The sequence below is a fragment of the Leucoraja erinacea genome, chromosome 11 (genome assembly GCF_028641065.1).
Source record: "Leucoraja erinacea ecotype New England chromosome 11, Leri_hhj_1, whole genome shotgun sequence".
Taxonomy (NCBI): Eukaryota; Metazoa; Chordata; class Chondrichthyes; order Rajiformes; family Rajidae; genus Leucoraja; species Leucoraja erinaceus.
This window is the reverse complement of record NC_073387.1, coordinates 44,959,197-44,976,105: the sequence shown is the minus strand read 5'-3', so window position 1 is coordinate 44,976,105 and position 16,909 is coordinate 44,959,197. Positions and strand designations below refer to the sequence as shown.

Sequence of the window (16,909 nt, the reverse complement as noted above, 5' to 3'; positions counted from 1 at the left end):
GTATGTCGGTCAGAAGTCTATCACCTGCAATGGAGATAGTGAGGTCAAGGAATGGTAGGGAAGTGTCGGAAATGGTCCAGGTGTATTTGAGTGCCGGATGGAAGTTAGTGGTGAAGTGGATGAAGTCAGTCAGTTGTGTGCGGGTGCAGGAGGTGGCACCAAAGCAGTCGTCGATGTAGCGGAGGTAGAGGTCGGGGATGGGGCCCTGGTATGTATTGAACAAGGATTGCTCGACGTAACCTACAAATAGGCAGGCGCCTCCATCTCATACCCCATGGCTCCCTCTTAAACAAGGGATAGGTGGATATAGGTGAGGGTGGATTTTGATAGGCAGATGGTTAGCAAAGGCCAAAGATGAGAAGACAAAAAGGTGTGAGATAAGGATAGAAGAGTTACAAATTATGTAGCCAGGGGACGGGATGTAAGTGAATGGGGAGTGGGGGGGGGGGGGGGAGTGGGGGGGCAGAGGGGTGGGGGGAGAGGGAGTGGGGAAGGGGCAAATTGGGTGTGAGTCCAGCCACATGGAAGAGAGGTGAGGTGGGGGAAAAAAAGAGGCAGTGTGGTTCAGTGGGCATTGGCGGACTGAGCACAAGTGTTGGGTAAAACGGTCGCCAAGTCCACACATGGTCTCACCGATGTAATGGAGGTGACTTCGGGAACACCAGATGCAATAGGTGAGGTTAGAGGATGTACACATGAACCACTGTCTCACCTGGAAGGACTGGTGGGTTGAAAAGCGAGGTCCAGGGGAACTCTATCCTTGTACCATCTGGGGGGAGGGCGAGCCAGAGCAGAACTACGGGACTCGGAGGAGGTGCGGGTGAGGGATTCATTTATTACAGTAGGTGGAAAACCACATTCACTAAAGAATGAGGACATCTTGGATGCCTTAGAATGAAAAGCCTCATCTTTGCAAAAGGCAAGGTGGGAAGAGGTGTAGTCCAGATAACTGTGGGAGTGACAAAGTTAGACACAAAATGCTGGAGTAACTCAGCGGGTGAGGCAGCATCTATGAAGAGAAGGAATGGGTGGCGTTTTTGGTCGAGACCCTTCTTCAGACTGAACTGTGGGAGTTGTTGGGATTGTAGTAAATGTCAATCTATAGTCTGCCCCTGTGATAAGGACAGAGAGAGATCAAGAGAGGAGAGAGAGATAATCCAAGTGAATCGGAGGGCAGAGTGGAAGATCGTGGTAAAAAGTATGAAATGAGATCTGCACATGTGCCAAAGGCCTACTGGATCTACCGTTTGCTAACCATTTGAACTCCTCTTCCCATACTGACCCTTCTTTCCTAAATCTCTACCATTGCCAAGAGTGAGGCATATGCAAACTGGAGGAATATCACCGCTTGGGTAACTTACAACTCCACAGGATGAAAACTTAATTTCAAGCAACTGTTGAACCCCCCCTCCCCAACTCCCCACACTTTTTTTCTTTTCCCCTCCCCCTTCTTTCACCTTTACCCCACCCGGCCTTGCACCAATTTTTCCCTATCCCTCAACCTACATTCCTTCTTCCGGTTTCACAATTTGCAACTCTTCTATCCTTATCTCACACCTCTTTGTGTTTTCATCTCTGACCTTTGTCCCACCATCTACCTGTCAAACACCCTCCTCACCTGCACCCACCTATCACTTACCGGGCTTTGTCCTGCCCCTCCCCTCTTCCCGCTTTCTTCACGCCTCACCATAATCAGTCTGAAGAAGGGACTAGAACCGAAAAGTTACCAGTGCATAATCTCCTGACCCATTAAATTACTCCAGTACTTTATGTCCTTTTTACTAAGACCAATAAATACTTTCTAGCCATTTTCATAATTCACTCAAGACATAGATGTACAAAAACTTGCAGACCAACAGGCAAATTAAGTTGTGTGATGCAATAAGTAATTATAAAACAGTTATAGACTAAATGAGTGAGCAAAAGCACGCCACCTGGGAGTTTAAAGCGAGGAAAGAAGAAGTCACTTGCTTCAATTCGGGAAGAAGTATTTTGTAAGTGATTTGTCGCAATGGAAAATAATTAGGATTTGTGTCATTTACACCATGATCACTGCAGCTATAAAGTACAGATAAAAAGCAACCATATAACCATATAACAATTACAGCACGGAAACAGGCCATCTCGGCCCTTCCAGTCACTGGCGAACACTTATTTTCCCCTAGTCCCATCCACCTGCACTCAGACCAGAAGCAGAGTGTCCTCCCCTAACTATTGCTGAAATCAATATCATCTGAAAGGGGCTGGAATACAAAAATAAGGAAGGAAATAATGTATAAGCTTGATGTTGTGTGCAGAATAAAAGAGATTTCACCTGGATTAAGTCATCTCAAAAAACAAACTCCATTTTATAAAGGAATGTTAAAGTTCACAATGATACCTCAGCATTTACATTATCAGGAGATATTGCATAACTGTAACTTATACCATTAGTGCTTGCTGAGTGAGGAGTGAGGAGTGATTCAATCCAGGCTTGATTCAATCACTAAAAGGGATGCAAATGAACTATGTTCTTCACCACGGAAACTATGCTCGTTGCTGACGCACTTTAAAAATTACAGCTCAGGCGCTTATGAACAAATCCAGAGCTCTTTCTACCCATGCAAAGCAAATTTGAAATGTTTCTTGAAGTGATATGGACCCTTAAAATCCACATTTTTAGTTTAGTTTGTTATTGTCACGTACATCGAGGCACAGTGAATAAAATCTGGAAGATTTAATTACCATCTTGGTGACGAAGGACATTAAGTATCAGGATACAAAGATGCAAAATGGAGTTGGAAAACAAGTTACGGTAACCTAATCTTAGCAAAGGGGATCAGAGCAATATTTTTCTCCCTATTTTTGTGGAATATGTAAACAGAATATTCAACTTGGGATAAAGCAAACCAAAATAATTTTAAATACTTCTCTAGAAATAAAAAGCAATATGGAATCACTGGCATTGATATGGAGCAGCTACATAAAATATGACCACAACTAGCATGGCAACGAGCAAGAAATGTCCCAAAATGTAGGGCTATCATGAATATATAGTAAATTTATCAGTCTCGGTTAATTAAGCAGCCTTACACATGGGCCTAGCTAGCATACATCACAACATTGAAATAAAACTAACATAGTTGGTAAACACAGTATTGGCAGAAGTTTATATTATTGGTGAATAAGTGGACTGGCAGCGAGTAAGGCACATAGAATGTATTTATATCTAAAAATATGAGGAATCAGCAATAACCAAACAATGGGCTGAAAGTTCAAAACAATTTCAAGGAGAAAATTGAGTTGTCCCTGACAGGATGAAACAGAATGGAAATATCAGCGTCACAAAAAGTGAAAAAATGTAATTCATTTGTGCCCTGATAATCATCAAATAAGTATATGTTATGTCCTGACAAGCATATATGGAAAGAAAACGTATAAACATAGAAATCTTCAAAATATATTGGCTATTTCGATCAAAGGAACATCAATTTTTAAATGGATTTTATCTATTTGAAGGACACAGGGGATAAAACATAACATCGTCTTCAGCAATTGATTAAAAACCATGAACAAAAAATATTATAAGCCAAGGAAATAAAATAATAGGAACTCATTAAAAAGTTCAACTTTAAAAGGGGCAAGGTGGAACCTAGCAAAATATGCAAGATTACAAACTTCAAGATGGTTATTTGGGTCCTCTGTTTAACAGTATTTTAAATTGAAATGAATGTACCCATTGTGCAATATTAGGAAACTAAACAGTAGTTAGAATGAAAGTAAGCATGCAGGTACAGAAGGCAGTGAAGAAAGCAAATGGCATGTTGGCCTTTATAACAAGAGGAGTCGAATATAGGAGCAAAGAGGACCTTCTGCAGTTGTACAGAGCCCCAGTGGGACCACACCTGGAGTATTGTGTGCAGTTTTGGTCCCCTAATTTGAGGAAGGACATTCTTGCTATTGAGGGAGTGCAGCGTTAATTAATTCCCGGGATGGCTGGTCTGTCATATGTTGAGAGAATGGAGCAGCTGGGCTTGTACACTCTGGAGTTTAGAAGGATGAGAGGAGATCTCATTGAAATATATAAGATTGTTAAGGGCTTAGACACGCTAGAGGCAGGAAACAAGTTCCCGATGTTGGGGGAGCCCAGAACCAGAGGCCACAGTTTAAGAATAAGGAGTAAGCCTTTTAGAACGGAGACGAGGAAACACTTTTTCTCTCAGAGAGTGGTGAGTCTGTGGAATTCTCTGCCTCAGAGGGCAGGTTCTCTCGATGCAGGTTCTCTCGATGCTTTCAAGAGAGAGCTAGATAGAGTTCTTAAAAATAGCGGACTCAGGGGATGTGGGGAGAAGGCAGGAACGGGGTATTGATTGGGGATGATCAGCCATGATCACATTGAATGGCAGTGCTGGCTCAAAGTGCCAAATGGCCTACTCCTGTACCTATTGTCTATTGGTTCCAGCACTGAAATAGCTACTTAATTTATTAGTCATGGCATCATCCCAACTCTGTCCAATGTTCTAACTGCACACGTTCTTTAATATTCAGATTCAGATTCAACTTTAATTGTCATTGTCAGTGTACAGTACAGAGACAACAAAATGCAGTTAGCATCTCCCTGGAAGAGCGACATAGAATATGATTTCAATAAATAAATCTATTTACATGCATACAGTCATAGCATTTCCTGTGGGAGAAGTGTCCGGGGGGGGGGGGGGGGGGGGGGGGGGGTGATTGGCAGTCACCGAGGTACATTGTTGAGTAGTATGACAGCCGCAGGGAAGAAGCTGTTCCTGGACCTGCTGGTCCGGCAACGGAGAGACCTGTAGCGCTTCCCGGATGGTAGGAGGGTAAACATTCCATGGTTGGGGTGAGAGCAGTCCTTAGCAATGCTTAGCGCCCTTCGCAGACAACTTTGGACAGACTCAATGGAGGGGAGCGAGGAACCGGTGATGCGTTGGGCAATTTTCACCACCCTCTGCAGTGCTTTCCGGTCGGAGACAGAGCAGTTGCCATACCATACAATGGTGCAGCGGTAGAAGTTCACCAGAATCTGAGGAGACAGATGGACCTTCTTCAGTCTCCTCAGGAAGAAGAGACGCTGGTGAGCCTTCTTGACCAGAGTTGAGGTATTGTGGGTCCAAGAGAGGTCATCGGAGATGGTGACCCCCAGGAACAGGAAATGTTCATCTAGTTTCCATCTAATTTCCTGTTTGATGCCATCCCCAACTTCACTACTACTGTTAGGTGGCCTGTACACAACACCCACCAGCGTTTTCTGCCCCTTATTGTTTCGCAGCTCTACCCATACCGATTCCACATCCTCCAAACTAATGTCCTTCCTTTCCATTGCGTTAATCTCCTCTCTAACCAGCAACACTACCCCACCTCCTTTTCCTTTCTCTCTATCCCTCCTGAATATTGAATATCCCGGGATGTTCAGCTCCCAGCCTTGGTCACCCTGGAGCCATGTCTCCGTGATCCCAACTATATCATAATCATGCCGGTGGCTATTTCATGCCAGAGGCATCAAACAGGAAATTAGAAATGCTTGCGACAAAGGCAAAGCAGTTATAATGGGTGACTTCAATCTACATATAGATTGGGTGAATCAAACTGGCAGGGGTGCTGAGGAAGAGGATTTCTTGGAATGTATACGGGATAGTTATCTAAACCAACATGTAGAGGAACCAACGAGAGAGCTGGCTATTTTAGACTGGGTATTGAGTAATGAGGAAGGGTTAGTTAGTAGTCTTGTTGTGCGTGGCCCCTTGGGCAAGAGTGACCATAATATGGTTGAGTTCTTCATTAGGATGGAGAGTGACATTGTTAATTCAGAAACAATGGTTTTGAACTTAAAGAAAGGTAACTTTGAGGGTATGAGACGTGAATTGGCCAAGATTGACTGGCAATTAATTCTAAAAGGGTTGACGGTGGATATGCAATGGAAGGCATTTAAAGACTGCATGGATGAACTACAAAAATTGTTCATCCCAGTTTGGCAAAAGAATAAATTAGGGAAGGTAGTGCATCCATGGATAACAAGGGAAATCAGGGATAGTATCAAAGCAAAGGATGATGCGTACAAACTAGCCAGAAAAAGCAGCATACCGGAGGACTGGGAGAAATTCAGAGACCAGCAGAGGAGGACGAAGGGCTTAATTAGAAAAGGAAAAATGGATTATGAAAGAAAACTGGCAGTGAACATAAAATCTGACTGCAAAAGTTTTTATAGATATGTGAAAAGAAAGAGATTAGTTAAAACAAATGTAGGTCCCTTGCAGTCAGAAACAGGTGAGTTGATCATGGGGAACCAGGATATGGCGGACCAATTGAATAACTACTTTGGTTCCGTCTTCACTAAGGAAGACATAAATGATCTGACGGAAATAGCAGGGGCCCGCGGGTCAAAGGAGGTGGAGGAATTGAGTGAAATCCAGGTTAGTCGGGAAGTGGTGTTGGGTAAATTGAATGGATTAAAGGCCGATAAATCCCCAGGGCCAGATAGGCTGCATCCCAGAGTACTTAAGGAAGTAGCTCCAGAAATAGTGGATGCATTAGTAATAATCTTTCAAAACTCCTTAGATTCTGGAGTAGTTCCAGAGGATTGGCGGGTAGCAAACGTAACCCCACTTTTTAAGAAGGGAGGGAGAGAGAAAACGGGGAATTACAGACCAGTTAGCCTAACATCGGTAGTGGGGAAACTGCTAGAGTCAGTTATTAAAGATGGGATAGCAGCACATTTAGAAAGTGGTGAAATCATTGGACAAAGTCAGCATGGATTTACGAAAGGTAAATCATGTCTGACGAATCTTATAGAATTTTTCGAGGATGTAACTAGTAGCGTGGATAGGGGAGAACCTGTGGATGTGGTGTATCTGGACTTCCAGAAGGCTTTCGACAAGGTCCCACATAAGAGATTAGTATACAAACTTAAAGCACATGGCATTGGGGGTTCAGTATTGATGTGGATAGAGAACTGGCTGGCAAACAGGAAGCAAAGAGTAGGAGTAAACGGGTCCTTTTCACAATGGCAGGCAGTGACTAGTGGGGTACCGCAAGGCTCAGTACTGGGACCCCAGCTATTTACAATATATATTATGATCTGGATGAGGGAATTGAAGGCAATATCTCCAAGTTTGCGGATGACACTAAGCTGGGGGGCAGTGTTAGGTGTGAGGAGGATGCTAGGAGACTGCAAGGTGACTTGGATAGGCTGGGTGAGTGGGCAAATGTTTGGCAGATGCAGTTTAATGTGGATAAATGTGAGGTTATCCATTTTGGTGGCAAAAACGGGAAAGCAGATTATTATCTAAACGGTGGCCGATTGGGAAAGGGGGAGATGCAGCGAGACCTGGGTGTCATGGTACACCAGTCATTGAAGGTAGGCATGCAGGTGCAGCAGGCAGTAAAGAAAGCGAATGGCATGTTGGCTTTCATAGCAAGAGGATTTGAGTATAGGAGCAGGGAGGTTCTACTGCAGTTGTATAGGGTCTTGGTGAGACCACACCTGGAGTATTGCGTGCAGTTTTGGTCTCCAAATCTGAGGAAGGACATTATTGCCATAGAGGGAGTGCAGAGAAGGTTCACCAGACTGATTCCTGGGATGTCAGGACTGTCTTATGAAGAAAGACTGGATAGACTTGGTTTATACTCTCTAGAGTTTAGGAGATTGAGAGGGGATCTTATAGAAACTTACAAAATTCTTAGGGGGTTGGACAGGCTAGATGCAGGAAGATTGTTTCCGATGTTGGGGAAGTCCAGGACAAGGGGTCACAGCTTAAGGATAAGGGGGAAATCCTTTAAAACCGAGATGAGGAGAACTTTTTTCACACAGAGAGTGGTGAATCTCTGGAACTCTCTGCCACAGCGGGTAGTTGAGGCCAGTTCATTGGCTATATTTAAGAGGGAGTTAGATGTGGCCCTTATGGCCAAGGGGATCAGAGGGTATGGAGAAAAGGCAGGTACGGGATACTGAGTTGGATGATCAGCCATGATCATATTAAATGGCGGTGCAGGCTCGAAGGGCCGAATGGCCTACTTCTGCACCTAATTTATATGTTTCTATGAACCTGAAGCTGGAAACACGTTCCACCTCCGTCCCGTTGATGTGGATGGGGATGTGCGTGCCGCCTCTAGACTTCCTGAAGTCTACAATGAGCTCCTTGGTCTTCTTGGAGTTGAGGGCCAGGTTGTTGTCAGCGCACCATGCTGATAGGAGCTGGACCTTCTCTCTATATGCCGACTCATCGTTGTTGCTGATGAGGCCAATCACCGTTGTATCATCTGCATACTTGATGATGGTGTTAGTACCATGTACAGGTGTGCAGTCGTAGGTGAAGAGGGAGTAGAGGAGGGGGCTCAGCACACAGCCCTGTGGAACGCAGGTGTTCAGGGTGAGGGTTGAAGAGGTGTGCTGGTCTAACCTAACAGACTGGGGTTAGCATTTATCAAATTATCTTGAAATAAATCCACCATGTTTCAGTCCAAGCAATTAACAACATGCAGCTTGGCTTTGCAGAATAATTCATTGGTATGGATTGAAAGGGGAAAAGCACACGTGAAGAAACTAAATAACACAATGGTCTTTTCAAATGAATGACTTTTGTAATAGATTATCAACGCCATTTCTCGCTACAAATGCTGCCAGATTGTCAAGAGCATTTCCATTTTTTATTTCAGATTTATAGCAGCCTTTGATTTTTATTGCTAAACAAATTAGAAGGAAGGATTTTTAAATTGAGGTTCTACTTACTAAAGCTCCTTCAAGGCAAGTAGCATAATGATAGCCACGGCCCATGACTAGGAGTGATTTGTGCTGGAACATCTCTTTGGCCAATTGTTCAATCTTTTCATCCAAGGACAGAACTTCTTTGATCAAATCTAAGAGGAGTTGCATGGAAATAATAACAACGGGTTAATGAATGAGGGCAGTTGTGAGGAAAATAGCAGTAATTATATTAGTTCAAATTTAATTATCTATATTCATCAGGGACCTGCAACCAAAGCAATATGTGTTAATCCTGACTAAATTGGAGCTGCTAGGACTTCAAAATGGGGTAATATTTCAGGGTTGCTGGGAGATTTGGTCAATTTGGAGTTGCTCTCTGCAGAGCTAGGACAAGCTGTAGAGAGGTGCCAGAGTGTCTGGAGCTTAGATACAATTTGCAAGCAAAGAATTGGAATATCTGCAAACCCTGTCAATTAGGTGCAAAATGCATAGAATGGATTGGATGGCTGCAAACCAGACCTACACATTGTAAACAATTGTAAATAATGTTGCAGAGTTTGACTTTGCCAAGTGTTGATTGGATGAGGTGTTGAGCCTGGTCTGGGTTTTCTGTAAATCAGGGTACATGTTTCTTGGTTGGCTTACTCTGTTTTGAATACAATGTATTGAACTGTTGTATCATTGGGTTAGGGGAATGCCTGTTATGTATGGGGTTAATCGATATCTGTAATTGGGTTATTAAGAGACCACCCCCGTGTGGTTCGGCCCCTTGAGGTCCCGGGACATATAAAAGTCCGTGATCACGATGCTCAGCATCGATCTTCTGGGAGAGCGCGTTGGACTGCGTGAACCTCTGGTGCATTTCTGTCTGAGCGAGCCCTGGGGGGCTTGAACAGGCAGACACGAGGATCAAACCCGCGGTGGGATAGGTACAGTAGTTGAACTGTGCCGCGCTTTTGATAAAATAAAATGTAGTTGTTTCAAGTGCTTGATTCAGTCTTTTTACTGAAACTAGACTGGGGGAAGCTTAGAAACGGGCAATTATCATATGCATGCAAATATTTCATAAGAAAAACAGTCTAGGAGCCATTAAACTTAAGTCAGTATATTATAGCCATGTCTAACATTTTTTATATTTTAGTTTTTATCTGTCTGGACTTTTGTAGGTGGGATTTGATACGTAGAATGCGTGTGTCTATTTTTAGAGACTAGCGCAGACTCATAGATTAGGAGTCAGTTGGGTCTCGGAAGGATGGCGAGAATACAGTGTTTTATCATACACAACATGATCATGACACACACAAGTTAATGAGATGACATGCTTTTACAAGAAGAAACTTTCATATGATTTATATGACATGAATGGAACAACGATTGAAAACGGAAAGTGGCGGATTAATTATTTGCTATGTACTACTTCAATAAAAGACCAATTGATCAAGAAACAACGTTTGGAAGATTTGCTTTTACTATCTTAAGTGTGTCGTGAGTGCGTAAACTATACCTCCTAACCATCACCGAGGAGTAATGGCTATCGGTTGGACTTTGAGAATGTCGTAAAGACTGCCATTATAAACAGGTTTCCAAATAATATAAAATTTACCACAGAAGAAGAGCATATTTCATCCCCCCTCCCACCCCTATCCCCACCTCCCCTGAAGTTCTATACCAGATCTTCCCCAGAGTAGAACTGATCACAATGGCCTTTTCTTCCTTTACAGTCACATAATTTCCTCTGCCTCAAACATTTCCTGGTTCAATGGAAAACTATTTAATTTCCCAATTACTGACAGGAATTCCTCCCCCCAAACTATAAAATTGATTGATAATCCTTCATTACCAAATTCCCCAAAGTGAATGCTTTAGAACACTTCTTCAGAAGTGCAATGGCATTAGATTACCAGTGCAATTCCCCACGTTTGATAGAATGGACACTGACTGATGTGATTGGCTATGGTCCCAGTTGAGTGATGGTGATGATGACCAATCTATCTGAAGGAGATGAATGGGGATAGAAGAAATAAATAATACTGAAGCCGGGAGATGCAGAGCACTAAAGTTGCTGGAACTCTGAAAGAATGCTGGGAATGCTCAGTAGATCAGGCAGCTTTTGAGGGAAAATAATTGAATCCCCAATCTAAATATTTGCACCCCTTGTTCTTATCTTTTAGGTGTGAATCCTCCTCAAACGTGATAGAAATGAAAGGCACTGGTGAGTAGGAGGCCAAAATTTAGAGTTCAAGGGAATAATCCCCAATACTTTGGGATTTGGGGCATTTTGGGATAGAAGGTCAAGAGATGATCACTGATGAAAAGCAAGAGGAAAGTCCATGGTTTCCCAGCTGAGCCAATAGAGACAAACAACCGTTAAAAACCTGGTTCAAAAGAACACAGTAAAATTAAAAAATAAAGCTAGTTAATCCTTATGTACTCCTCGACAATGATTTAATAAACTATTGGCTGGTTAAATTTCAGTGCACAGTTTGATATACAATGATAAGCACCTGGTAAAAATTGAAGTCCAGCAATGATGTCCTTTCTCCTTTTCTGCATTGAGATACGATCCTCAGACATCATGAGGCCAAACATAATCAAGGAAACAAACTGGCTTGTATAGGCCTGTAAGTAAGTTAAAATAAACAATTGTCAGGAGGTTCACAATTATGTTTTTGGTAATATTTATAATGTCTTAAAACATTGTGTGGATAGAAGGATTATCAAGCATCGTTTAGCACTATAAATTCTGTTTGATAATTAACTCGAATTTAAAGAACTTTTACCATTTTATTTAGGGAATCTTTTACAATGCCTTTTGCATAGTGAGCAAAAGGCATTATTTTTTTTTCAAAGCAGACATGGCAATGCCAAATCGAGATCCAATCTGAACAATACTGCTTTACAGCATTAGCATAAATAGGTCAGACAATATTGCCCATTATTGTAAAATATGCATTAAATTCATATGAAAACAGTAGAAATAATTGTTCAAGAAGGAACTGCAGATGCTGGAAAATAATTGTTTGTTGGTTTGTGCCAATAACTGCATAATGGAGATCTCAAAGAGATTTTATGATTTATGAGCTTCTTGCAGATTTTTTATTTTATGTCATTTTATTCCAAACAAAAACACTTTTATGAATGAGGTCAGCTTAGAATCCAGCAGAGAGCAATTCAAACAGAGAGCATAATAGAGAAACTGAAGACTAGAACATAACAACTGGTATTATTCTAATACAACATGGGAGTTATAGACTAACCTAAATTTATGTTCTCGTGCCATTGCAAACATATAAATTAGCATTTTCATTTTTATACCGTTCATATATAAATAAAAATGTATATTTATTACAAAGAAAATAATTTTAGTTCTTCCATCACACATAGTACGATCTCAGCCGGGAATCACAGTAAAACTGACAAGCCATCATGGTCAGGACTTGGTTGGTGGTGGACTATCAGTCCTACCACCTCATTAACTCCTATTAATATCCCAACATACATTTTACAACTTACTCAGTAGTACTATAAATGTTCTAGTGAACACATTGAATTAAAAAAGAATGTGAGAAACAATGCCCCAAATGAGCCTATGCCAAACTAAAGGGATTTCTGAACAACTGATAATGGATAACTAGTGTTTCATTAAACTACTTTTTCTTATGCGACCAGGTTCATTCTAGTTTCAAAATTGATTCAGATTGTCACTATATGTCTTCGAAAGCAAATTCTTTAAATTCTTCTCTCAACTAGCTGGTAACATAAGACCTGCTTCTTTCAATAGCTAAAGTAAAATTTGTCTAAAAAGGGATCAATCAGGATCATTTTTTGGAAAAATATTCCATTGCAATGAAAATGATGAGGGATGATGCACTTATAGTAGGCGTTCGGTTTCTTGAAGGCATCCAAAACTGAAAGCCAATCACTTGGAGTTTCCAACAGCTGCACTGGCAAATTTGTCAGATCAACAATATAAATGGCTAATAACAACCATCATTATTACCGCATTTGCAAGATTTCCACAAGTTATAGAGACAGTACGCACCAAAGTTCATTTAAGGAAAGTGATACAAGGAAAGTGAAACATTCCAAAGAAGTACAGGTATGTAGGTTGACAAAATTGCTGGAGAAACTCAGCAGGTGTGGCAGCATTTATGGAGCGAAGGAATAGGTGGCGTTTCGGGTAGAGACCTGTCTTGACCCGAAATGTGCCTATTCCTTCACTCCATAGATGCTGTCTCACCCTCTGAGTTTCTTCAGCATTTTTGTCTCCCTTCGATTTTTCCAGCATCTGCAGTTCTTTCTTATGTAGGTATAGAAACATAGAAAATAGGTGCAGGAGTAGGACATTCGGCGCTTGGAGCCTGCACCGCCATTCAATATGATCATGGCTGATCATCCAACTCAGTATCCTGTACCTGCCTTCTCTCCATATCCCCTGATCGATTTAGCCACAAGGGCCACATCTAACTCCCTCTTAAATATAGCCAATGAACTGGCCTCAACTACCTTCTGTGGCAGAGAATTCCACAGATTCACCACTCTGTGTAAAAAAAAAATTTCTCATCTCGGTCCTAAAAGACTTCCCCCTATTCTTAAACTGTGACCCCTTGTTCTGGACTTCCCCAATATCGGGAACAATCTTCCTGCAAAATATCACAAAAGAGTGACAAAACCCCAGATTGCTTCCAAGATTTTAAAAGTAAGTAACTATAGCCACTTTATCTGCAGTGCCAACAATCTTCAGCGCTTTTCTTGGTTTCAGAATGGTTGCTTTAGATTGGATAATCCCACGTGACCGTGTGCTACAGAGATGATACGTTAACATGTGTTCTCTCCTACCTGCTGAGCCTCGCCACTATTTTCAGTTTTTATTATTAAGTCGTATTGTGTTGTTTCAGTGGTACAGCATAAATAAAAGATAACATTGTTCTCAAAAACTCATTAACCTTTGTGCTTGCCACTCCAATTTCAGGTCCAGCATTAATATGTATACCACAATCAGTTTCTCGAGAAATGGAGCTTCCAACTGTGTTGGTAATGCCAACAGTCAAGGCACCACGATTCTTACAATAACGAAGAGCCATGAGAGAATCTGCAGTTTCACCTGTTAAACAAATAGAGTTTGGCATGATATAAAATGATACATTGGCGTAATACAAAATTAGATAATTTTACAGTTATTACCACGATTGGCAGCCCCGCCAAGTTTTTTTTTTAATTTTATTTTTTAGTGTGTATTAAAAGTCTGTGTTGATGTTCTCTGGTTTGTTTCATGTGGGGGGGATGGTGAGGGGTCGGGGGAATATTTTTTTTCAGTTTCTTACCTTGCCGGAGATGCAATTAATTATCGGATCGCATTCTCCAGTCGCACTGCGGCCTGCCATCGATAGAGTTGGAGGCTTCCTCGGACTGACCTTGGGCCCCACCGCGGGCGTGGACTTACATCAGAATCTATCCCTTGCCTGGGATCACGCCAACCGCTGCCTGTGGACTTTACATCGGGAGCTCGTAGTCTCGGGAGAGGCCGTGAATGTCGGGAGCTCCAACGTCGCGGAAGGTTCAACCAGCCCCGATGCAGGGTTTGATCGCCTGGTGCGGGGGAGCTGACATCCCCCCCATGCAGGAGCTGATCGCCTCGACGCAGTGGGCCCGCCGCTGGCTATGGGAGTCAAGATCATCCCGTCAACAGAGGGCTCGAGGCCCCCGGCTGCGGGAGAGCAAAGGGAAGAGATTGAACTTTTTTTCACCTTCCATCACAGTGAGGAATGTGGAAGATCTCTGTGATGGATGTTTATGTTAAAATGTGTTTTTTGTGTTCCGTTGCTTTTTATTTTAATGACTGTATGGCAAATGAAATCCCTCGTATGTTGCAAAACATACTTGGCTAATAAAGTATTATTGTGACTGTGATTGTTATCTTCTTTCACTTTACTTCAGTGACAATTAATTAATATGTAAACAATGAATAACTAAGTAAAGACACAAAATGGTAGTAACTCAGGGGGTCAGACATCATCCCTGGTGTATATGGTTGGGTGCCATTTGAGATAGAGACCCTTCTTCAGACTGATTGCAAGGGTGAGAAAGAAGAAAGCTAGAGTGACCACCCACACCTGCAATTAGTCTGAAGAAGGATCTTGACCCGAAACATCAACTATCCATGGTTTTCAATGATGCTGCCTGGCCTACTCAGTCACTCCAGCATTTTGTGTCTTGTGTAAACCAGAATCTGCAGTTACTTGTCTCCACATCATTCAATAATTTGTTTCAGATATCTCTTCTGAATTTCCAGAAAGGATAATTTCTTCATAATTACATATAAATGCACGTTATTAAATGATTTTCACCAGGTGGCGCTAGCAATGCTGCCTCGCCAACAGTCTGTCTGTCCCTTCCTTCTCTGTTGGTTTATAATATATGTTAAATTATGTTTTCGTGTTTTTCAGCTTGTTTTATGTGGGGGATGGGGGTGGGGAGTAGGCTTGGGGAAACTTTTTTAAAATCTCATTCCTCGATGGAGATGTGATTTATTTCCGTATCGTATCTCCGTCCGCAGTGCGGACTAACATCGAGGAGTTGGTGGCCTCTGCTGGAGACCGACTTTGTTAGCTCCAACCGCGGGAGCCTGCGGACTTAACATCGTGAAGCTGGCGATCCCTTTGCCAGGAACCGACCTCGGTAGCTCCAACCGCGCGCGGGTGCCTGCGGACTTAACATCGTGAAGCTCGCAGTCCCTGGTTAGAGACCGACTTCGGGAGCTCCAAGCTGCAGGAGCTTCAACCGCCGGCTGCGGGAGCTTCGATCTCCCCAATTGTGGATAGTTCAACCGCGGGAGAAAACGAGGGAGGAAAATTAGACTTTATGCCTTCCATCACAGTGAGGAATGTGGGGAATCCACTATGGTGGATGTTTATGTTAACTTTTATGTAGTTGTGTGTCTTGGTGCTTTTTTTAGTATGGCTTGTATGGTAATACGAATATCACTGTACCTTAATTGGTCCACGTGACAATAAAAGACCTTTGAAACCTTTGATCTTTGTATTTAGTTGTCATTTCAAGTTTTATATATACCTGACTGGCTAATGAAGAAACAGACATCATCTCTGAAAACTGGTGTACTTCTGTCCAAGAAATCACTAGCAAGTTCAACCATCACCGGGAGATCAGTTAGTTCTTCCAATGCTTGGCGTGTCTAAATTGACCAAAAATTACAATACAATGCTGGTTATATGGTAGGATTAATAATATAAATAATATAACTTTGTTCAAACTGCCTAGAATTATTAACCTTTCAATTACAAGCCGATGCCAGCCAAACATATAATTAGCTCCGATTCTCTTTTATTTGGGATTGTTGAGGGCCATTGTGTTGGGATAATTTATCTGTTCAAGTACAATGGAGTCTTTCACATGCATTCAATGAGACAGATGGGACTTTAAGCCAATATCTTTTCTATGCCAAGATTTATTGGCCCATTATTTGATAAGATGAAATGCTACCAATTTCCTTAAAACTATCGCAATTGGCATATTAGACAAAATAAGTTGGTTCCCAGGGATGGCCAATGACGGTAATATGATAACATATTCCCTCAGCAATCTTTTCACTGACCTTGCTTACAGCACCCTCAGCATCTCCCAATCTCTTTGGCTAATCTCAGCACTGGCCCGATGCCAATACATTTGCCACATTGGTCTGCTCGTGCAGTGTGGCCAGACCCTAATATTTTCTTTCAAACCCTCCATTGACTTCCTCCTACTAAATCAACTCCCCTTAAACCTACTCCAACCCCAGGTGGCTTTTCCTGCAGTTTTCCATTGCAGGCTTCACTTTTTCCCCCGTGGTCACAATTTTTTTCACAGGAGGTATATGATATCATTGGCCTAGCTGGTGACAAAATAGAGCAGAGTGTCTTGTATTAAACTGGAAAGGCTTTTTCATGCAATGCTGATTTGACTACTTTCTAAACACTTTTGGTCTCCTGTACCTAAAGACTGGCAAAGATCAAAAGTAAATGAATAGATGACTCTGAATATTCAAACTTACTGCAACTCCAGCGTGGTAACTCGTTCCACACCCAATTAAGAGCAAACGTCTGCATCGTTTTATTTCTTTGATGTGGTCTCTCAATCCACCCAGCATTACTGTAATAAATAAGGGTCTATTTAATGACCACTTATAAAAAAAGATGCGTTCAA

General features: G+C 42.1%; 1 protein-coding gene across 1 annotated transcript in view; it reads right to left on the bottom strand.

The window, feature by feature from the left end:
• The window catches only part of LOC129701739 (glutamine--fructose-6-phosphate aminotransferase [isomerizing] 2-like), a 58,987-nt gene that overhangs the window by 10,025 nt on the left and 32,053 nt on the right, over positions 1–16,909 (bottom strand). Inside the window, exons 12-16 of the mRNA XM_055643136.1 lie at positions 16,758–16,855; positions 15,782–15,902; positions 13,657–13,814; positions 11,215–11,329; positions 8,735–8,862 (exon numbers count right to left, since the gene is read on the bottom strand). Coding sequence (XP_055499111.1) covers positions 8,735–8,862; positions 11,215–11,329; positions 13,657–13,814; positions 15,782–15,902; positions 16,758–16,855 — 620 coding nt within the window. The remainder of the gene's footprint in view (positions 1–8,734; positions 8,863–11,214; positions 11,330–13,656; positions 13,815–15,781; positions 15,903–16,757; positions 16,856–16,909) is intronic.